We start from the raw sequence: 24,240 nt of genomic DNA, 5'->3' as shown, positions 1-24,240 counted from the left end.
TTGTGCTAAAGAGATTTATCACCATGGTACAAATAACTTATGGAACAATCCCTAATGGCACATAAGGATGCTCTCACTTTATATTTTGATAAAGAAACATATGCTCATGAAAATTAAGGAGGACATATATCATAAAGGGGGGGTTCTTTTATTGAAAAGCATAAAATGTATAAAGGGGGGTTGTGAGCCAAACTTCTTATGGAACTACCCCACTTGCAAACATAGCCCATTATATGAATGTATACTATAACATTGCATAGTACAATGGGGGCTCTTCAATTAAAGGTTATATGAAGACAACTTATTAAAGCTCATCCTTTTATTTCCCCACATGCATGAAAGAAGTGGAGGTAAGAAAATCACATTTTATTAGAAGCCTTTATCCATCATATGATGGTTTGATACAATTAAGGAACCGTCAGTCATAGCTATAGCTATAACGGTTCACTTGTGAAGACAAAAAAAAAAAATGTGAAGCCATCTTCACTTGATCCAACCAATTCTCATCATGGCCCATGAGTTGGATTGAAGGGGGTATCAATGCATGATTATGGTTCCACCTTTACCTTGAGCCAACCATGGATTTGTACTTGGATGGGCTGTTTTCATATTCAGAACCTCATTTACAGTGGAGCCACTCTGAATTGAAGTTGCCCTGTCACATGCATATTGATTTCTAATTTAACGGTGCCGTCCAGATTCAAGCTGTCACACTTCATGTGTTAATGGAACTGCATTCCAATTCACTGTCATGTGATTGCAATCATATTCTCATTCACTGATACGTTGTCAAGTGGAAAATTGATCTTGTCACGCTTATTAGCATGCAAATCATGGGGACGAGATACATAAGCCAATCTATCTTTTTATGGAGGTGACTTATAATGGTGGACCTCTAATGATATGGAGCCGTGGTTCCTCAAATTATTCCATTGGTTGATGTTTCTCAATGCTTGCTCTTGGTACATTATAACATTGAGTTGATGCTTGGAGATCATAGAGGTTGCTTGAGGTGGGCCAACCACTTTCAACCTAGTATACTTCCAACATCTTCTAGAATCCAGGTGATATATTATTTGTATTGTAAGAGGTTGAGTTAGAGTCCCTTTTTAAAGAGAAATTCCCTCATTTCTTTGGGATGGTTGGATTTTGGAGAATTCTCCCCCTTGGAGTTTAATGGCAAGTCCCTTGGATGTGCTTGGAGGCTCTTCAAATATCTTATGGGTGAGCCTTTCTTTCACATTCTTATTGCTATTTCCGTTTTGCTAAAGTAATCTAGGCACATGCTTTTGGGAGTAGGAATCTGGTATACTTTTTCCATTTTTTGTTGGGCTATCATTGGAGTTTTGTCAAATGATTGTGTCTTTGTTTCTACTTAAGGATTGAATGTACACATACATAACTTGGTAACTATAATCCTTCTTAGTATTGTATGTTGTGTATAAATGCAACAACCCTAGGTCTATTTCTATATACAAGGCATCAAGGCAAGAGTATTATTGGCTTGTACTTCTCAGCCATATTATCTCTTTCTCATATTTAAAATAGGCTTCCTTTTGTACCTTGGTTATGACTTCATTCACCCACTAGACTAGGCACTAATATTTAGTCCACCATCCTTTCATTTTCCTTTCAAATTTTAATTTTGGTTTAGTGGAATTTACTCTTTGAACCACCATTGCGCTCCATTGCCTTAGAATTCCAACAATCCTAGATTATTTATCTATTTATTTATTATTATTATTTATTTATCAGTGACTATTAATAGTCCTAGTTAGGGAAGCCTTCCTTGAGATGGAGGAGATTTGGCTTAAAGATTAGAGGAGAGTTGGCAAGGTGATAGTGGTTGACCTCCTAGTTACCCAAATCTATATCATCTAGGTGCTTGGGGCTTTAATACATTCAGGATGACAAATTGAGCAGTAAGATGCCCTACTCATGGATTGAACCTAATGCTTCAAAACCGAATGATGATGTGAATTATAAGGGAGACTTAGAAGATGAACACTTGACTTTATTGGAGGCTCAAAACATGACACGTGGCAAAGAAAGATGTTGAAGGAGAAATGCCCTACTTGAAAGGATGCGATTTAGCACTAAACTTGATCTAGGTGGATGTTGGTGGCCACCTGCGTATCCCACTTGGACCCCCACAACTGTCCCTTTCAGTTTTTCGGTTCCCTTAATTGTAGCACAGTTTACTATTTTTAGCAATTTTTCGGGTCCTAAACTTCCGAAGCTGTTTTGAGGCCCTAAACGATGTTTTTTTGGCAATCTACCACCAATGATTTTATTGATAAAATCGTCTTTTCCGTCGTAGTCCTTGGAGGGATCTTTCCAACGAGGTATCATGCACGTCAAACGGCGATAATATGACCAAGTCACGACCTCGGGAAGTTGGTTGTCCAACTAACCCCAACGGGGCCCATAAACTCTTGGTGTTACATCTCCTCGGGTTAGGGTTTTGGTTGTTTAGGGTTTGCTCGTATTGTTCAATAATAAAAAGGCTCTTGAGCCTCATTGTAACACAGTTTAGAGGGATGTAGCCACCACATCTCTTCTCAGAGATAAGTTACCATAGCCGAGCTAGTCTCATTTCCATACTGTTTGTAAGCATATTTTAGTATTTTACATTAATCAAAGGAAGTGTTATTTCTACCGCATCTCTGTATTTATGGTTATATCTGTAATTTGTTGCGTTCCTGTTTAAATTTGGATCAAAACTTGCACTTGGCAGGCCAAAGGTTTACTTAATGTTGAATTCTCTTTTTAAGGAGGTTGCAAAGGCATGTTGAAAGCGAGAAGGGGTGAGAATAACCCTATTGGAGGAGCTTCCATGTATTTGGAGGTGTATTTCTGTTAAACTAGGGCCAAACTCCGCATTGGTCATCTTATTTATGACAGCTGGTATTTTTCTTGGATTCCTCTCTCCGAGAGGTGTAGAATTGATCTAAAGATCATCTGATTCTGACATGTACAAATGAAGTTATGAATTTATTTTGATTATAGTCAAATTATCAAGGTCGGCCAACAAACTTATGTAGGCTCAGAAGCCCAACAGTCACGTCTATTCATCCTCAACATTGGATATAAATAGAAGGTGACTTAGCCTCATTTGGACACACTCATCTTCACACTTCTCTCTCTCTCTCTCCACATTGATTGGGTACAAATTTCTAGGCCTCTCTCTCTCCACATGTTCGAAATTTCAGGAGAGCAAAATTTCAAGAGAGAGAAATTTCAGGAGGCCCAAATTTCAAGAGACCGAAATTTCAGGAGACCGAATTTCTGGACAATTTGACCAGTGTTGACTGCAGCTAGGGTTGACTGCAGGTAGGTTGTTTGACCAGACTTTGACTGGGCTGAATTTCGCTGTTTTGAGGGTTGTTTTATCTTGCTGTTTGGAGGCCAAAGTTGACTGAAGTTGACTGATTTATTGAGGGTCAAATTTGCCCTGTTGACCAGTGTTGACTTTTCTGGTTAGGGCTCTTTTGCCACTGTTATAAATTATTAGATTTGTAAATTGTACTATCTCTCTGCTAAACTATTGAAGACTAAAATAAGATTTGATCAAGGGTTTCCCCACATTGGGGTTTGTCCTTGGCTGGTGCCACATCTTGTGTCCTCTTGTCTTGGCTTGTCTTCTACTGTTTATGTTTATGTTCTATCTGCATTTTACCATCATGTTGATGTGATTTCTAATCTGAATATTGATACTGGGCTAATAAAGAAATTGAACTAAAATTGCTCTAAAGCATAGAACATACCATTGTTGCCTAAAATTAACATGGTTTCGGAGCTGAGGTGAAGACAAAGCCCAAGAAAGAGTGAAAGAGCAATCACCAAAGACAGTTGGCCAAGGACAAAAGGTTCAATGGGTTCCTCATCCTACTTCCCGGCTGAAGACAAGCTCCATGATAAATCTGACTATCATGGATGAAAGATGTCTCTTGATTTGACGTTGGAAGAAAAAGAAGTGATGGACTATGTGCAGGGTAAAATCCTTGAACCTCCTTCAAATGCACCAGCTGCTGCGAAGACCAAGTACAATAGGGCTGAAGTCAAAGCGAAGAAGATTATCATGGATTACATTGACAAGCATTTGGTGGCCTACATCTCTGAATTGAAGACCTCCAAGGAGATTTACGACAGGTTGGTCAGCATGTTCAAGGTTAGTAATGCTAATCAAATTCTATTTCTCAAGGGCAAGGACATTCAATCCTATTTCTTGAGGATTATTGAGATCAAGAATGATCTACTCTCGATTGGAGAAGTCATTCCTGACAAGGAACTTACTTTCACCACCCTTCGAGGACTCCCAAGTCCCACCTGAGTGGTATGTATTTAGAACCACTATACTCAACAATGATCGAATTCTAGAGTTTGAAGATTTGATGTCGAGATGCATTCAAGAAGAAACAAGAATGGTGGAGCAAGAAATGCCTTCTAATAGAAGCAACCCCATTGCATTCTCTGCTCATGCCAAAAGGAGAAATAATGTAGGGTATAAAGGTCATTTCCATGGAAAGCCTAGATCTAAGGGAGGAAGGAAGGGCGGGTGCTTTGTTTGCAATAAGTTTGGCCACTATGCAAGGGAGTGTACAAATAGAAGGGACACATCGGATGATGATGATCACAATCATTCCAGGGGCAACTTCAACAACAACAATCAAAGGAATGGCAGGTCCAATGGCAAGGGAAAAAGGAATGCAGGACATCGAGGAAATGGTCGACCCTCCAAGAAATCAAAGAACTCTAGGTATGAAGAATCCAATGTTGTTAACAATAAGCAAAAAAAGTACTATCTTATATCAACCCTCTCCACTGCCTCTCCTCGGACACTTTGGGAAATTGGTTGATTGATAGCGGTGCCTCAAGGCACTTTACTGGATACAAGGAAGCCCTCTCTAATATGATAGAAAAGGAGACAAACTTGGAGATTATCCTTGGAGACGATGCCACCTATTCCGTGAAGGGAGTAGGGAATGTTACCCTTCAATTGAATCAAGATAACACTATTCATTTGCAAGAAGTACTATATGTACCCGACCTCAATAAGAACCTAGTGTCCATTTCAGCGATGGAAGATAAAGGATTCAAGTTGATTTTTATTTGATGGAAAGGTACATGTTTGGAAAATAAATTTTAAAGATGCTTTTACTCTTGGGTTCAGGGTTGACACTTTGTATCGAGTTGGAGGAAGTCCATTGGGAGCCATGTCTTGCGACACATCTCTACAATTTGAACTATGGCACCAGAGGTTTGCCCATCTTCATTATAAGGCCCTACACGATGTGATACAGATGGTGACAGGTATGCCCAAGTTCAAAGTAGAGCATGTAGGTGTATGTCTGGGATGTGCCGAAGGAAAACTTACATGGGGACCATTCCCCTCAAGCAATAGCAAGACCACAGATATATTGCAATTGATCCACTTCGACATATCTGGTATGATGCCCGTAAACTCTTTGGGAGGATACTTATATTATCTCACCTTTACGGATGATTATTCTCGCAAGACCTGGATCTACTTCTTGAAGAAGAAGGATGAAGTGTTCACCTAGTTTCGACACTTCAAAGCCTTGATCGAAAACCAATCCGAGAAGAAAATCAAGATATTGAGGACTGATAATGGGACCGAGTATGAATCCAATGAATTCCAAGATTATTGCAGAGAAGCTGGCATTAAGAGGGAGACTACAATGCCATACACTCCTAAGCAGAATGGTGTGGCTAAAAGGAAGAATTGCTCTATTGTAGAAGCAGTTTGTGCCATGCTTCATGATCAAGGCCTTCTGAAGTTCCTATGGGCTGAAGCTGCAAATATCGCCGCGTATGTTCAAAACCGATGCCCTCATCAAGCATTGGACTTCAGGACTCCCAAAGAAATGTTCACTAGTAAGAAACTCGATGTTTCTCATTTTAGAATTTTTGAAAGTCCCGTATATTTTCATGTGCCGAAAGAGAAAAGAAGCAAATGGGGTGCGTTTGGGAAGAAAGGAATCTTTGTGGGCTATAGTGAAAATTCTAAGGGATATAAAATTTATGTGGCTAGTCAAAAGGAAGTTGAAATAAGTCATGATGTCACCTTCGACGAAGATATGGCCCTTAGGAAGATCAACAACCTTCTTATCCTAAGGAAGGACAAAGAAGCTGATGCCGGAAATCAGGGTGCAAAAGAAGATGAAACGATGCCTGATGTTGAAGAACCTATGGATCCTATTGATCCTCCTCCTCATGAGCTCTCCTCCTCCAAAAGGAGTCCCTCATGGCTTAGGGAGACTCTTGAAGATGTTGAGAGACATATTGCACCAAGGGGGACTTTCCGTGAAAGCAAGACGCTGAACAGGGATCAAGGATATTTGACCGCCATGAGCACTATCATTCAAAATGAGCCTTCATCATTCGAAGAAGCCGTGAAGCATCAAGTATGGAAGGATGCTATGAATGAAGAATACGAGTCAATTATGAAGAATGATGTCTGGGATGTGGTCCCTAGACCCCAGGACAAATCGGTTGTCACCTCTAAGTGGCTCTACAAAATCAAGCATGGAGTTGATGGAAGTGCATAAAAGTTCAAGGCTCGCTTTGTTGCTCGAGGCTTCTCTCAAAAGGAAGGTGTAGATTACGATGAGATATTTGCACCTGTTACCTGATACATCACCCTCTGCTCGATCATAGCCCTTGCCGCCTCGTAAAGATGGAACATACATCAGATGGATGTCAAGACAACTTTCTTGCATGGTTCAATCAAAGAGGAAGTCTATGTGGAACAACCCGAGGGGTTTGAGGTTCATGATCGAGAATCTCATGTATGCAGGTTGAAGAAAGCTCTCTATGGATTGAAGCAAGCACTTCGGGCTTGGTATAAGAGGATCGATAGCTATTTGATGAAGCTGGGATTCACTAGAAGTGAAGCCGATCCAAACCTTTATTCTAAGGTTGAAAATGATAAACCTCTCATTCTAGTACTTTATGTGGACGACCTCTTTCTGACAGGTGCAGACCCTCTCATTCACAAATGTAAGAGGGAGTTGACCTTTGAATTTGAGATGAAGGACCTAGGATAGATGCATTATTTCCTAGGGTTGGAGGTCTGGCAAAAGCCAGGTGAAATTTTCCTCTCTCAAGGAAAATATGTTGTGAAGATATTGGAAAGATTTGGGATGGTGGACTGTAAGTTTGTGACTACTCCGATGGAACTTAACTTTAAGAAGTTATGTGGTAGTGCTGTTGGACCTAAATTGGGAAATGCTTCTGAGTATCGTCAACTCATAGGCGCTGTGATGTTCTTGGTGAACTCCCGTTCAGACATATGTTCTGCAGTTTACACATTGAGCCAATATATGGTTGAGCCTCATCATATACATTGGATTGGTGCCAAGAATCTTCTGAGATATCTTTGGGGCACGATCACTCATGGACTAAGACACACCGCCGAAGATGTGAGGCTGCATGGTTATTCTGATGTTGATTGGGTTGGTAGTGTGGTGGATCGCAAGAGCACTTATGGATGCTGTTTTTCTTTGGGTTCTGCTTCGATATCTTGGATGAGCAGGAAGCAGAAATCAGTTACCTTGAGCACCGCTGAGGCTGAATACATAGCTGTTAGTATGGCCCTTCAATGAGCTATTTGGACATGTGCTGGATACCACTGTGATCCTCTGCAACACCCAGAGTGGGATTGATTATCAAAGAATCTTGTGTTTCATGATTGCTCCAAGCATATAGATCTCAGGTACCACTTTATCCAGGATATGGTACAACGAGGAACAATAAGGCTCCATCACATTGGGACTGATGAGTAGGTCGTCGATATTCTGACAAAGCCCCTAGGGAAGGTCAAGTTCTTGGCCTTCCGAGAACGACTTGGAGTCGTGGAGAGACCCTCTTATGAGGGTCCTATATGAGATGGACATTGAGCTCTGGGAGCTTCGGGGGGCTTGGGGTACTTCTTGGAGCGATGAGCAACCATAGGGTGAATGGTTCAACCTTCCCCTAATGGTTTGTTGTGTATAAGGTGAGTGGTTCAGCCTTCCCTTGCGATACCCCTTGACGACACGCAGGCAGGATGAGTGGTTCATCCTTCTCCTGCTGAGACATCCTACCCATGCAGTTTGGGACTCATGGGAAGTACCTCTCATATGGCCAATGAGTAGGGAAATGAGAATAGGGACCATAGTAATACCGATGGACACATCGTGTACTACCGTAGTCCCTATGCTAGGATGACCAATATTGATCTGGGATCAATTGGAATTGACTTCGGATTAGTAAGAGTGGTATGAGACACTCTCTTTTGATTGGAACTGACTTCGGGTCAGTAAGAGTGGTATGAGACACTCTCTTTTGATTGGGACTGACTTCGGGTCAGTAGAGAATGGTATGATACATTCTCGATCACTTCTTCTTCTTCATAGTTCAGCAGAGCAGTGTAGAGCAGTGCATTGATGGCAAAGATAGTACAGATTGGCAGATGGATTAGCAGATGGAGTTCTCCCTAGTTGAGAGGGAGTGTTAAAATTGGCAACTAGGGCCAAACTCCACATGGGTCATCTTATTTATGACAACTGATATTTTTCTTGGATTCCTCTCTCCGAGAGGTGTAGGATTGATCTAAAGATCATCCGATTCTGGCATGTACAAATGAAGTTATGAATTTATTTTGATTATGGTCAAATTATCAAGGTCGACCAACAAACTTATGTAGGCTCAGAAGCCGAACAATCACGTCTATTCATCCTCAACGTTGCATATAAATAGAAGGTGACTTAGCCTCATTTGGACACACTGGTCTTCACACTTCTCTCTCTCTGTCCTCATTGATTGGGTATGGATTTCTGGGCCTCTCTCTCTCCACACATTTGAAATTTCAAGAGAGCGACATTTTAGGAGACCGAATTTCTGGATAGTTTGACCAGCGTTGGCTGCAGCTAGGGCTGACCGCAGGTGGGTTGTTTGACCAGACTTTGATTGGGCTGAATTTGACTATTTTGAGGGCTTTTATCTTGCTGTTTGGAGGCCGAAGTTGGCCAAAGTTGACTGAAGTTGACTGATTTGCTGAGGGTCAAATATGGCCTGTTGACCATCGTTGACTTTTCTGGTTAGGGCTCTTTTGCTGCTATTATAAATTATCAGATTTGTAAATTGTACTGTCTCTCTCTGCTGAACTATTGAAGACTAAAAGAAGATTTGATCAAGGGTTTCCCCACATTGGGGTTTGTCCCTGGCTGGTGCCACATCTTGTGTCCTCTTGTCTTGGCTTGTCTTCTACTATTTATGTTTATGTTCTATCTGCATTTTACTATCATGTTGATGTGATTGTTAGTCTGAATATTGATACTGGGATAATAAATAAATTGAAGTAAAATTGCTCTACAACATAGAACATACCATTGTTGCCTAAAATTAACAATTTCACCTTTGAAGAGGTATTTTGCGTAAAGACACATTATTTGAGGCGTGTTTCGCACATTTGGAGGCATAATTCACCTTAGGCCCCTTGGCGTTGACACATTATTTGATGCATTTGTACATATTTGGGGGCATGTTTTCACCTTTGAGGAGAACTTTGGGTTGAGAACACATTGTTTGAGGTTTTTTTTCTCTACATATTTTGAGCCAAGCTCTTTGCATGAGGGGATGCCATGTGGCAGGTTCCCATGATCAAACCTCAAATGAAGAGTAAATGCATGCTTTAAGAAAAATGTTTTGCTTGTAGAGATGAAAAGTGGCAATATGGACCCATTCAAAGTGTTCTATCCAAACAAAAGGGAGTGCTCCACCTTAGGAGGATTCTAAGGTGCCTTCAAAAAATAAATGATATTTTATTGGAGAAGTTGTTGAAGGAAAGATATAAAAGGAGATATATTCCCATTTGTTAAATGAATGGTTGGTGGATAGGGATTTTTCTCACTAGTATTTTGTTGATTATATTTGGGGTGAATTGGAAGAAGGGCATGGCTTCAAGTTGATGTTTCTTCATCTCGCTATTCTTTCATGGATTATTAAGGTTTTGCAAGAATTTCCATTATCTTGTTGCTAAAATAATCTTTGTAGAAGGGCAAATTTATCCCAAGAGTAGAGATTAGGGTTGAGGTTGTTAAATCCAACCTAATCCTTCATGTAATCTCAAATTATTTAAGAATCTTGTGGTTGTCATTTCTATTGTTTACAAAAGTTGTCATTACCTTTTTGTTTATTGGCTACGCATGATTGTTAGCTATGATTTCATGGTTGTGACAATGCATCTTGTTACATTGCATAGTAACCCTCAACTGCAATCCAAAACGTCTCACTCCTCCAATCTGTTGAGTGAAATGAGCTAAAATGAAATGCAAAACATGCTTTTATGGGTTGTGGGCCTCTTTTATGGCAGATAGGGTTAAGGCACATGTTTGACATGTGTTTGGCACTTGTCTTGTGAAAGGAAAACATGTTTTTATGGGCCATGGGCATCTTTAATGGGGAACACGGTAAGGGCACGTGTTCTACATGTAGGATACAAGACACAAGCCCCATTTGGTTGTGCCTTGTTACTTAGGATGCAAGAATACTACCTTGAGAGGCAACATCAATTAAGCCAACCTTCCTGCATCCTTGGGCATAGTACGCACTTCTCTTAGAACCAAAGGAAGGCCCCTCTCTCCACCATACTTAGACAACAAATATGACCATAGAATCTACTCAAGTCTTGATAGGGAACCAAAACGAGATATAAATTTATAATATACATGTGAAACATGAAGAATGAACCCAACAATAGTTAGCTTCCTAGTAAAGGGGATGTCTTTATGACACCAAACATGGTGTTTTCTTTGAAGCCTCTAAAGACACCAGTGACAACCCCACCCCAAAAGGGATACCCAAGTACCTCACAATCACATTGGGTTGAATATATGCCCATGCTACAAAAGTCTAATTTAGTGGTAAATCCATCCCAATCAACCAAAAATTTGTCTTGGGGTCGTTGACCATAGTAGTTGAAGCAAAGCAAAAGGTGTCTGAGCATGGAAGTGCGACATCAATCTACCCTCACTTTGCACTCACATAGAGGTGAGAGTCATCTACAAGATGGTTATTGACCATCTCTTAACTATTCGAGAGAAGGATGCTCTATATTTGCCCCTAGATACGGGCAAACTCTAACAAATAACTGAAGAGCATTTGTCACCATGACTACACACTTTGGTCCAAAACTTGAATGGATTAACATCTATAAAAGAAAGTTGACTTGATCACCAGCTTTGTTAAAGTCATTTTTTAGAAAAATAGATTGTTGGCTAGTCTCTTAGGCCCACATAAAAGCCTTCCATGCTAAAACCAATGTTTGGTCCATTTGGCTTTTCTATAGGCTAATAGTATTTGCCTGGCTACTGATGTATTATGGCATCCCATCCATAGATTGTTTGGCTAAGAGTGGGTTCTTTGATGGTCTTTGTCTTGTTTGTTATTGCTCAGAGATTGTGAAGCATATTTTGTGGGGGTGGTTAGTTTATTCAATTTTGCTTTATGACAAGGTTCATTGGTGTGTTGGTTTGTTTGGAGATTGTCAGCCTCTAGTCCATTCTACCTTCATTAGGGTTTGGTAGTGCTTGATGATTCCCACCTTATTCATTCTTTGGAAGATTAGGTGTAAGTACATTTTGGGAATAAGGTTAGCTCACTATTTTATTTTTTTACCATGTGGCATGATGAGTTACACCATGAGCTCTTGGCCAAGGGTGACCTATCGATCAAAGCTACCTAATGTCTAGACCCTAGAGCTTGTTCTAATTTTATTTTAGTACTAGTTGCATTATGGAAGAGGTTATGATCTCCATTGTATATACCCTTCCACTTTTTGCATTATTGATTTTAAATATTTTTATAAATATAAGATGTATAAAAAAGGAAGAAAATGTATTTGTTTGGTATTTTTTAATGCTCACCATGGTTTGCCAATTTTTGTTGATGTTGATATTCTTATCAATGGTTAGAATTGATCCAACTGGTCGGTTTAGGAATTGGGACTAGCAATTCTCATGAAGATGATTATGCCACTCCCATTGAGTCATTAAAGAAAAACACTCCCAATCCCCAAAAAAGAACCCCATCAACTTCATTGTCTGATCAATCACCCGTGAGTTAGCCATGTCATCCAGTGAACCTCCTCTTTGGAATTGTCTTAAAGTTTTAATTTATATTTTACTTTCATGAACTTAAATTTTAACATTAAAAGTTAAAGCTTCCATTCTAGGTTATTTAGTGGGGAATCAAACCCATTGGACCTCATAATGAGAAGATAGAAATTGGGGTGTTATTTCAGATTTCAACATCCTTAAGATCTTTTTTCAACATTTCTGCGTAAATGTGAAACATGGCCCTTTACCCCTTCCCTTTGCACCCCTTGGGTTAGGAATTATAGGATTACAAGATTGAAATGTAGGAGAGGAATGCACTGCTCAATAGTTCTAACTGATTGAAGCCTAGAGGCTGCTTAATGGTGCCAGTGGATTTGAAATGTCATCAGTTTTTGAAGTTGTTCAACAAGAGAAAGCAAACTTTAGGTTCTAAGACTTGGCTGTGTCGTTCTAATAAGACAAACAAGGAGATGAGTTATTTACTCATTTGATTATAATATGATGAGTTTTGGACTTTGGAGGTCATTTAGAGCCTCAATGTTCATGTATTTTTTCTTTGAAACTTAATTTTATATATCTCTGAATTTATATCTCAAAATATTATTAAAATTTTGAATATTTTATGTATTTTTTCTTTGGCTAGTTCTTATATTGGTTCTTTAGCTGGTTCTGGTTTGATCCATAATTTTGTGGCAAATTTTTTCCTGTTCTAACTACTTTGTTCAGATTCCTCAATTTCATTTCATTGTGTCTGATGATTACAACATAGTTAATGGTGGGTATTTATAGGAATATACTAATGTCGATAACCCTGCTATATATTATTCTACAGAATAATATCTATAAAATAATTTTGTGTTGACAATAACATGTGTCAACCATGATTCTATGATGCATATTATGGCATAAACTAATGAAAAAGGGTTTGTGAATGTTAAGACTTTCCAAACCCAACACCCACTATTTGGTTCCTAACAATTAGTACGCAAAATGTATACATGGCCATATTCCTAACACAAAATACAGCGGAAGCAAAAAAATAACACTTGACTTGAATCACGCACACACATAAGCAGATTTTTGGCCAATCAATAGTTCTTCATTAATAAATTAATCATGGAACTTACTTGGGCTCCCGTACCAGGGATAATGGCCCAGCTGAGAAAATACAATATTGATCACCAACCTCACTGCACTCTCTTGGACCTAGCACACTCTCACTTAGAAGCCTCTCTCAATCTTGTGCTAATATTGTGTCTTAGCACCTCACTTTAGGCTCAATTTATAACTTTCCTAAGCTAAGATTGATGACCAAAATTAGCTCGTCAAGTTAATTGAAGAGAGGTGATCATTACTTTAGTTAACTATCTTTAGCTTTCTCTACTTTAACTTAAGTACAAGTCATAAATTTAGCTTGCCTTACATGCACATCTCATGCATGTCACACGTAACAAATCAACATGCGTGCAACTCATTTGTACACTCTGCACGTCGCAAGCAAGCTCTCAATTTATAACTTTCCTAAGATAAGATTGATGACCAAAATTAGCTCGTCAAGTTAACTGAAGATAGGTGATCATTACTTTAGTTAACTATCCTATGTTTAGCTTTCTCTACTTTAACTCAAGTACAAGTCATAAATTTAGCTTGCCTTACACGCACATCTCATGCATGTCACACGCAACAAATCAACATGCGTGTAACTCATTTGTACACTTTGCATGTCACAAGCAAGCTCCTAACGAGGCAAATCAAGGTCCTTCTAGTCAAGACACAAGACTAGAAGTACCTTTCGAGTTACATAGCTCAACACTCCCTCTTAGCAAGGGAGGTAAAGAAGGAGGTACTTCTTGATGAACCTCCTCCCCCCGAATTTGCCTCCAAGCCCATATTAGTATATGTAGCTGCTCCCTCTGACATTGAAGCCTGTCCTGCTACCTGATCTGAAATCGAAGTTGAGAACCTATCACAGCCAACCATGCTCTGAGGGTCCTTCTTTTGAGCATCCATCAATATCATATCATAATAGCTAAGGCTTTGAAAGTACTTGAAGAATCACTCTTCCTCGCCCTTTGCTCCCTCTTAGTAACTGACATTGATCCTGTATCCAAGATCCCCTCGGATATTCCCACAAGTTGCCCCAACAACTTGTATGACTGCCCCTGTCTGATGCCAAGTTGTTAAAATTGGCAACTAGGGCTAAATTCCACCTTAGGACAACTCATATGATGAAGATGATTATTGCATTGGTTTCCTCTTTTTGAGAGGTCCAATTTTGACATAAAGATCATCTCATTCCGACAAGAAAAAATGGAATTTTGAATTTATTCTTTCTCATACACAAATTGTCAAGGTCGGCCTCAGTCAAATGTAGGCTCATAAGCCCAATGGATGTGTCTCCTCACCCTCAACGAAGTGTATAAATAGGAGTGATCTCTTTCTCATTTGGACATCACTCATCTAATCACATATCTCTCTCTCCCCTCTCTTGATTGGTTCATACAACTTGGAGGCAACCTCTTCCTACTTCGCATGCATGAGAAACAGACGATTTTCTGCGTTAGTTTGCTGGTTGAAAATTTCAGGAAACAGGTCAGCGTTGACTTTGATCTTGAGGGCATAATTCCGATTTTTGAAGGTTGCATTGATTGCAGCAATTTTCGAGGTGATTGGGACAATTTGACGGGTTTGACTTCAACGTCGACTTCAACCTTTGACTGTAGAAATTACAACAACATTTGACAGAGTTGACCGAACTGTTTTTGTGTTTGACTTTGACCCTCTTGGAAGGCTGAATTCTACTGCCATTGATTGAGCTACTTGGAGGACATTTTGGAGCTGCTTTGACCACCATTGTCTTTCTGGTTAGGGCTGCAGTTGAATGCTGATTTGACAAGACTATTTTGGGCAAGTTAATTTGATATTTGTACTCTCTCTCTCTCTGTTGAACTATTGAAGAATAGTAAGAAGATTTGATCAAAGGGTTTCCCCACGTTGGGGTTTGTCCCTGGCGTCTGCCATATCTTGTGTCCTCTTGTCTTGGCTTGTCTACTACACATGTTTTTATGTTCTCTCTGCATTTACTGTCAATTTGTTTAAGTTAATGTTATTGCTACTGGATATAATTGAAAATTGTCATTGGGCTGCTATAGGAACATTGAAGTAAATAGTGCTAAAGCATAGAACATACCATTGTTATCTAAACTTAACACAAGCATTAAAACTGCATCCAAGGTTGCTCCCTCTAAATATATAAGCACTTGTCCATATCGGAACAAAACTGTATATCCAACATCCTCCAAGGCTGATACTGAGAGTATGTGTACCATTAACCTTGGAACAAACATCCCTGTCACCTCCAGAAATCCTCTCGATTCTACCTGGAATTTGACACATCCAACCCCCTTTTCTACATGCGTGGTGCTAACTCCACAACTCACAATGCCAGTTTGAGTCAATCTCTGAAACACTGCGGAACACTGACCTCATCCCTGTCATGTGACTGGATTCTCTACTGTTCACTAGCCATAACCCATTGTCTTCATACACAACAATACTACTGTCAGAAACACAAGAAACTAGAAAAAATTCCTTCTCGAATTTCTCCATAATGTCATCAATCTCAGTTGATGCTAATGCAGCCACCTGATCCTCCTTCTTCTTGTGCGGACACTGGCTTGCATAGTGACTAGTCTTGTGACACGCAAAGCACTTCACTTTTCTTATGTCCTTCATGCAGGCAGATACCCTACTTCCTTTACTTTACCTTTGCCCTTTCCAACAAGTGAAAAATTCTCCTCATCATCATTACCATCATGTTGGCTTGTAGTTTTGGAACGTCTCATTGTCTCTTCCTATACAAAATCATCCCGCAATCTATCCCAATTGGGAAGATCCTCCCATGCGACGATCCCATCAACAAAGGCATCCCACTTCAAAGGAAAGCCATTCAAGGTTGTTCTAACCAACTCGTCACTGTTAATAGTTTCCCCCACTGCTGCCAAATCATCTCTAATCTTGAGTGATCCTAGTTAGGTATGATGCAACTGTGTCAGTTTCAGACATCTTGACGTTTCTCAGTTTCCCCTTCAACACCATCTTCTTGTTTTGGTTTGTACTCTAGTATAACTTGGTTAAGGATGCCCACATCTCATAGGCATACTTTTTACCCGACACATGAGGTATAACATGGTTTCTATTGGAGTCTAAGATTATTCTCTTGGCCTTCACGTTTATCTTATTAAATGCAGCCAATTGAGTAGGATCTACATGAATTGGGACAACCTTCTCCACGATGTCCTACAACTCATGCTCCTCAAATAATAGAACAATTTGATCCTTCCATGGGCCAAAATTCCCTGACCCGTCCAACCTATCCTCGTAATGTAGCCCAGTGGCCATCTTTGTCAAATTGACCAACAACTAGCTTTTCACCTTTTGCACATTGCCCAGGCCTGCTGCCCTCTTCCCTAACCTTCCTTCACACTTCCCAAGGCTGCCCAGAGCCTTCTTGCTCCCTGCCTGAAATTCACATGTGCTACTTGGGCACTTCAATAGTCTAACTGTGAATTATTATTATTTTTTAATTACCCTGTGTGCTTAGCCTCGACGGTTGGCTCGACGTCGCTCTTGCAGTGTCTAGTTATTCTCTCTCTACTCCGATGTTCTGTTGCCCCTACGTTGACATGGCCTCAACAAACAACTTGCTACTGACAATCATCTCTCATTGCGTCAACTTGCTGCTGCCCCAACAACTTATCTGGGGTTGTGGTTGTTGAAATATGTAACTAGGTTCAGTCTTCATAATGACCTGTAATCACGATTTTATGTAATTAATGTAAAGAAGGAAAAATAAAATTATTTTATGCTTGAGACATGGGTTTCATGCTCAAGAAATTTTATTTTATAGATGAAGCTCCCATTGTGAGCTATTAGGTTTGGTCATTAAGTCATAAAGTCAATTGAGTCAATGTCATGTATGAGAGACCCTTCTTGGGCATGTTACATGTGTATTTGAGTCATTTTAAGAGTCAAAAGACCCTCCAAGACCAAGCTCAAGCACTTCTAGCAAGTCGGCCTTAAAGTGGAGCAATGACCCTACACCAAGATGAAATGTTGGCCTAGGATCTAGTGAAGTTGGCTTATTTACATGGGCATATCACTATATATAGGTGTACTCGACCTCATTCTACACACAACAACAAAGACACAAGAAGTTCAAGCACAAGGATGAAGAAGAAGCCTCTCATTCAAGCGAAGAAGAAGAGATAAAACTCGAAGGAAGAGCGAAGCAGTTACATATTTGTTTTGGGTCACTTTCTGTTCACACGTGCGAGGAGATTAGGGTTTGAATCTCTGCAGTAAAGACCAAATTATAGTCATCATAGGAGGGTTGAATCAAGGCAAGAGAAAGATCCATATTGAAGGCCGAATTCATAAGAAAAGTAGCCCTAAGTCAAGTGAAGAAGGAGGAGGGCTTAAATAGCCCTAATTTGGTCACACGTGGGAAGTTGCAGTCAACTACAGGCAGCCGAAAATTGTAGAGGTAGAGGCCGAGAAGATCAGACTTGAGTTGTAGGATCAAGGGTGAAGAAAGGAGAGGTTGCTACATCTTCAAGCAAGGGTTGACTTGGTCGTTCTTAGGTCAAGGGTCTTGGTCTTGGAATTCATCACTTGAAGATTCTATAAGAAGAAGAATTTGTTTCGGTTTTCCTCTCAAGTTGTAGAGGTTTTAGCCCTGGCCGATCGCTTACATTTTGTGCCCCCTGTCTCATGATTATTTATGATTTGGTAGCTGTTTGATGATAGAAAACATTAATATAATGAAGTGAAAGAAGAAGCTAATAAAGACTAAGTAAAACTGCATCACAAACAATTATCATATTAAGAGAAATCACCTCATCCCTCTACCCTAGATTTCTCAACAATGGTTTTTGCACCTCTAGTTCGCTTGCGTACTCGTGCTACTCATACTACTTGGTCGTGCATACTTGTGCTACTTGGCCCGCCTGTGTACTCTACCCCTCTGGTCCCTTAACCTCTGTTTGCAGTCAAGTGTTCTTGTTCAGCGTCTGATCGTTGGTTTGGGAGAATTTTTAGCGGGTTCTTGTCCTCTGTCGGGTGCCGCTTGCTCGTTTGCGAGTTGTCCCCACTACAACTCACACACCCGCATGGCGACGAATTTCTCCAACTTCGGCGACTAATTTCACAACTGCTATTCACTCAAGAACCCTCCGACAAAATGCGCTAGGCCTACGCTTGTTCTCAGCTTGTCGCTCTCTACGCTCTCCCAAAGTGTGTGTCCTGTGCGGCTAGCTTGGCCTGGCCATTGTTGGCTACTCTAGAGGTTGAGTAACGACTCCTGTCCACTGTGGCAATTGGGTCAGCTTGTCGGCCACTTAGTCAACCCCCACTGCCTTTGCCCTTTTTATTTTTTTAAATTTTGATTTTAATTTTTAATTCTTCCCTTTTTGAAAAAATGGGCTGCTTTTTTCACTTTGTTTTGTTTTAATCATATTTATTTTTTGACTCAAAAGTTCACCAGTAAAAAAAAATTCCTCTCGGCCCCAAAAAAAACTCGCCTTCTTAAATTTTTTATGTTTGTATGATCCGATCCAACCTGGCTTCAGTGATCTGATTCGAACCCGACTTCCTGCGATTCCAAGATCAATTCAGAGTTCCGGCTTTGATACCAAGTTAGACTTTTCGAAACCAACACTTGGGATTCAGTTCCCAACAATTAATACGCACAACGAATACACGGCCGTATTCCTGAATCCTAACACATAAAAAATATAGTAAAAGCAAAAAAGTAATACTTGATCTGAATCACACACACACATAAACAAATTTCTATCCAATCAACAGTTCTTCACTAATAAATTAATCACAGAACTTACTTGGGATCTTATACTATAGATAATGGCCCAGCCGAGAAAATACAATACTGATCACCAACGTCACTGCACTCTCTCAGACCTAGCACACGCTCACAGAGAAACCTCTCTCAATCTTGTGAAACTATTATGTCTTAGCACTTCACTTTAGGCTCAATTTATAACTTTCCTAAGCTAATATTGATGGCCAAAATTAGCTTGTCAAGTTAACTGAAGATAAGTGACATTACTTTAGTTAACTATCATATCTTTAGCTTTCTCTACTTTAACTCAAGTGCAAGTCATAAATTTAGCTTGCCTTACATGCACATCTCATGCATGTCACATGCAACACATCAACATACATGCAACTCACTTGCACACTTTGCATGTCGCAAGCAAGCTCCTAATGAGGCAAATCAAGGTCCTTCTAGTCAAGACACAAGACTAGAAGTACCTTCTGAGCTGCAAAGCTCAATAGCGAAGGGTAAAAAGTTAAAAACATATGCTAAATTATTTGGATATAAATCCTTATTCACGTAAAATAATTATGTAAATTGCACTATTATCTTAAATAACAACATAGATCCACAATCACAGTTCGCATTATAAGGTTAAGTGCATTATTAGTATTTAACTCCATACTAGTCGAACCACCTTGTTTTTGAGTGTGCATGTAATTGTTTGTCTCTTGCATGATATCATGTCATCAATATTCAATAATTGGAGTGAAGATTCTACGCTAAATCTTGAGACAAGTTTTTTATACCAATAGTTTAAACTGTCATATATAACCTTGATTGACTCTTTTGTAAGAATTCTCAACCTCACCTTAGTCATCTAGAATGATTGAACCATCTTGGAAGAAATGACGGAATCATCTTGGAAGGATCCTATGTTCATGGAGATAAATTATGCACTTTACATCAAGCCCATCCATCTTGTTATAGATACATTATGGTAACATTCTATGCGTTTTGAACTTGTATCACCAATTCGTGAGATCTTGAGAGCAACACATGAATGCATGTCATGTGCAGTTGGCAAATGACCAAATGAGATGCCTAGGGGTTTTGTTATGGTTTACCATGGTGTAGAATTATATGTAATCATTTACTTTTTGATTTTGATTTGGTGAGACTCATGTCTCAAATGTAACTCTGTACTTATTAGGTGCCCATGTACTCTAATTGGCTTGCTAGGTCTATGTAGTATGTGTAACAAGGAAAAGGTCCATAGGCTGTCCTCCAGATTGTAATTGTGAGAAAAAACTTTGTTGTATATCGTAAGACCTATGTTGTAGGAAGTGTCTAGTATAGAGTCGTACTAGGCTTTTTTCCATCCAGAAATGAAGATGATATGGCCTTGAAACACATTTTGGTTGTACAGATGTGTTCAACATTTGGAAAACACATTCAATACTGTCGGAAATGTGTTTCCAACTTTAAATCTACCTATTTTGAGCCTTGACTTGGATTTTAATGAGGTTTGTCCAAACATCTTGGCAATTGATGGTAATGTTAAAGGAAATGTCAACTTTTAGTTAGAGAATTTAACATTACCATTAATTGCTTCAGGATGTTTTGGAGCGTTTCCAACCTCCTTAGACTTCATATGGAGAAAGTAGATTTTCATATCCCATTCAAAATTCAATGGACAACAATTTTCAGGATTGGTAGGATTGCAGCATTTTCATAGGATTCTATCATGTATGAGGGTATGGGATTGACATTTAATCAAGAGCACCAAGCCCTTTATGTACCCCGAGGTTGGTGGTGTTGATTGTTGAACTGCTCGATTATGGCCTTTGCAAAAATGTTCTATTCACTCAAGTCAAAATTATTGATTAGGCACGCTAAGCTTTTTCTACCATATTTTAAGGTTTGGAACAGGCAATTTCATCAGAATTGGGTGGTGTTGATTGATGTCTTTAGAGGATTGAGGTGAGGCAAAGGGTGATACTAATGATGAGGATGCCAATATAAATGTTGTGGATCGTTATTTGTCATTTAAATGCAATATTCCACCAAGTTTCTGGGATAGGGAAGTTGCAAGAGTGGGGAGACACATAGGGGATGTGTGGGAGCACCCCCAAATTTTGGGGAAATTCAGTGGGGATGGGGGAATGTTGGGGTAATTGTCTCCAAAATTATAAAAATAAAAATAAAAATAAAAATTGATAAAATCCTAACAATAACAATTCATCCCATGCGAATTCATGATCGTGCAATCTACTGGAAACACTGTAATCCTGCCAATCCTAAAATCCTGAAATTTATTACTTCTGCTAAATTCCGAGTGGGATATGAAATTCTACTTTCTCCATATGAAGTCCAATGAGGTTGGAACCACTCTCAAACGTTCTGATACAATTAAAATTTAACAGTAATGTTAAAAATTTAAGTAAAAGGATAAAAAAAGTAAGATAAAGGAGAATATCAAATTTAATATTACCTTATGGAGGGGCAACCAGACAATCCCCTTTTGGGAAAACACATTCCCCACACTAGGGAAATGTTTCCCCAAAAGGGAGACATTGGAAAACGTTTCCTTAGGTGCCTGTTGGAGAGTGGAAATGTGGGGGGCATATCCTGTGGAACGCTATTTAAATATTCTAGCTCATTTATTCATAATGCTTTCTTTCAAAGTTTCAATATAATGTGCTTTTTATAAACGAGTGCGCGCACACACACGCACACATATATATGACATGTTTCCCTGTTTCCAATTTTTTTGGGGGTTCATTTTTCCAGTGCATTTCTATTTTTGGAACTCATATTTGTTTTCCTGTATCATGTGACTTTGTGTGTGTGTATACCCTGATTCCAAATTATTTGGGGGGTCATTTTTCCAGTGCGTTTCTATTTTGGAAACTCGTGTTGGTTTCCCTGTATCATGCAACTTAGCATAAAACCCTTCCTTTTTTGTAAATGTGATTGAAAATCATAATCCCATGGAATGAATAATTGCATTGAATATAAGTGTACCACAATCCTTTACAAGATAAAACACAAAGATAGAGGAATATTGCTTGTTACTGGCTAGACTTGAACAAAACCCTTGCTTGGTGTAATTGCCAATAGACATCGTTTTAGTATTGATGGGAAAGAACATGTGGTGTTGACCTCCTCTATGCACACACCAAGGGGACAGAAGGTGTATAAATGGTATTTTCTTTCCGCATACATTGTCAGAAAACATATCAATTATTATTAATTTATACTCTATCTTCTCACAGTGTTCTGGAAGAGGGATATTAGTGAATGCATGCAAGAAATCTGGGGTGTGTACGGTACTCTAGAGTCCTTGCCATTGCCATTCTTGTTCTTGCCATATTCTCTTTCAAAAGGCATTGACCCATGCATATTTATTTGTTTTATTCATGTGACCCCTTCCTAACAGAGCAGTATAAGGATTTTATGAAAGGAAATACCTTGTTGATGTCACAACAGACATTATTGTAGTACGGCTGAGAAGTTCATGCACTCGATATAATTTTTCTACATTCGCACGAGATGAATTTTCTCCTGTAGTGAGGAAAACGATGGTATATTACTGTGGTTTCTTATCCATATGCATTAACAGAAAACATTGAAGTACCACATTATATACTGTACTTCTGGTCTTGGAAATGGTTTGAGGAAAGGTATGCAAAGGCATCCTCTGAATGCCGGAGTCACAATACATCATATGCCTAACTCTACAATACATCTTGTAGGTAGTCTTTTCTTTTCTATAGGGCTTTATTACATATAGCATGACTAGATTTGGTTTATTTTATTTAAAACTCCAGAACAAGATGGGGTGTGAACAAGAAGATTATTACCTGCCCTGACACACTCTCCAAATCCTAGATAGGTGCTCGTTTGTTGTGACATGGACTCATACATGAAAATATTCTCTTTATTGCACTAAGAGAAGCAAGATGCACTTTACAGCCTCAGTGGAAGAGATGTTGCCATGCTTGTGGGTTTGTGAGTAATGCTAAAACAAAACTAAAAAAATGTTGAGGACCATAATGTGAAAAAAGGGCGACCATTAATTACCATAGAAATCAATCTTAAAAGAACAAACCCACATAGATCTATCTTAACCTCGGATATTCTAAGCAGTGAGAAGTTTACACTGATTTTTTAATCCCACAGTGCTTAATAAATCCAGAGTTAAAATGGATCTATACTCAGATTTATCTTTTCAATTTCTGTTTACAATTATAATCATATCACTCAAAATGTTGTGCATCCTGATTTTTTCCCGAGGAGCTTCACTATGCTAATTTATAACTTACATCACTACTATGTTATTTGTACTACTTAAAAGATCAATTGCTTTTTGTGGCACTGCCAATCTAAAAAGTAATACTTGTTCATGTATGATAGGTTAAAGTGGAAAGGATAAGAGGTCATGCACATGAAAAGCTAATGAACAAGTTGGCAGCTTCTCGACACCGAGCAGAAGAGAAACTTGCAGCCGCCGAGGCTAAACGAAACCGGCAAGCTGCCAAGACAGCACAGCGGGCAGAATATATTCGTCAAACTGGGCATATGCCTTCACCTTTCTCCCATTGGTGTTGTTTATAAAAAGCTCATCATTGTTTTAATTGGGTTTGATTGTTTGAACTCAACCTTATCTCATTATTTATGGCTTTATGAAGTGAATGTCACATTAAAATCTCTTTCTTGCAATGTTTCTTTTCTCATTACCTTTTCATTCTTTCCTATTTTATTTCTCTTTTGTCGAACTTTATTATTTAAGGCAAGCCCTTTGTATACATGTTTCTTGGAGCGGGCACCTTAAAGAGAAGTTGGAGCTCTGCGTGGGGCCACAAACAAATGTAAATTGTGCTGTTTTGATTATACACTGCATAAATGTAATTGTAGATTCTTTAATATTGGCATAATCTTGCTACATATTGCTTTCCAGTTCATAGCAAAATTTAGAAACAATTAAAACAGTAGCTTATATTTCAAAACTGCTTTTATTTCTAACAAGCTCCCTTTATTTGGAGGTGTATTGATTGAACTATTTAATTTAACATCGACGTAATGTCAAAACATGATCAAAGGAAAATAACGTTACTAGCATATTTGCTATCAGTTGCTATGAATAGAACCATTATAAATATGGTTGTGTGGTTGAAGTATAATACGTATGAGCTTTAGGAACTTTTGTAGCTCGTTTTTCATGTTTCATTATGAACTGGTGTACCTTACTGGGATCGTTCATCAGCCTGATCCATGTTA

General features: G+C 39.1%; 1 protein-coding gene across 1 annotated transcript in view; it reads left to right on the top strand.

The window, feature by feature from the left end:
- The window catches only part of LOC149227631 (uncharacterized), a 42,592-nt gene extending 18,706 nt beyond the window's left edge, over positions 1-23,886 (top strand). The window contains exon 6 of the mRNA XM_089377848.1: positions 23,377-23,886. Within this exon, the coding sequence (XP_089233974.1) occupies positions 23,377-23,577 (201 nt within the window). The 3' untranslated portion in view covers positions 23,578-23,886. The remainder of the gene's footprint in view (positions 1-23,376) is intronic.
- The last annotated feature ends 354 nt before the right edge of the window (positions 23,887-24,240 follow it).

Source organism: Pinus tabuliformis, chromosome J (genome assembly GCF_031772625.1).
Source record: "Pinus tabuliformis cultivar Carrire ecotype Pingquan chromosome J, CPIR1, whole genome shotgun sequence".
In the NCBI taxonomy this organism is placed as follows: domain Eukaryota; kingdom Viridiplantae; phylum Streptophyta; class Pinopsida; order Pinales; family Pinaceae; genus Pinus; species Pinus tabuliformis.
This window is presented reverse-complemented; position numbering and strand designations above follow the sequence as displayed.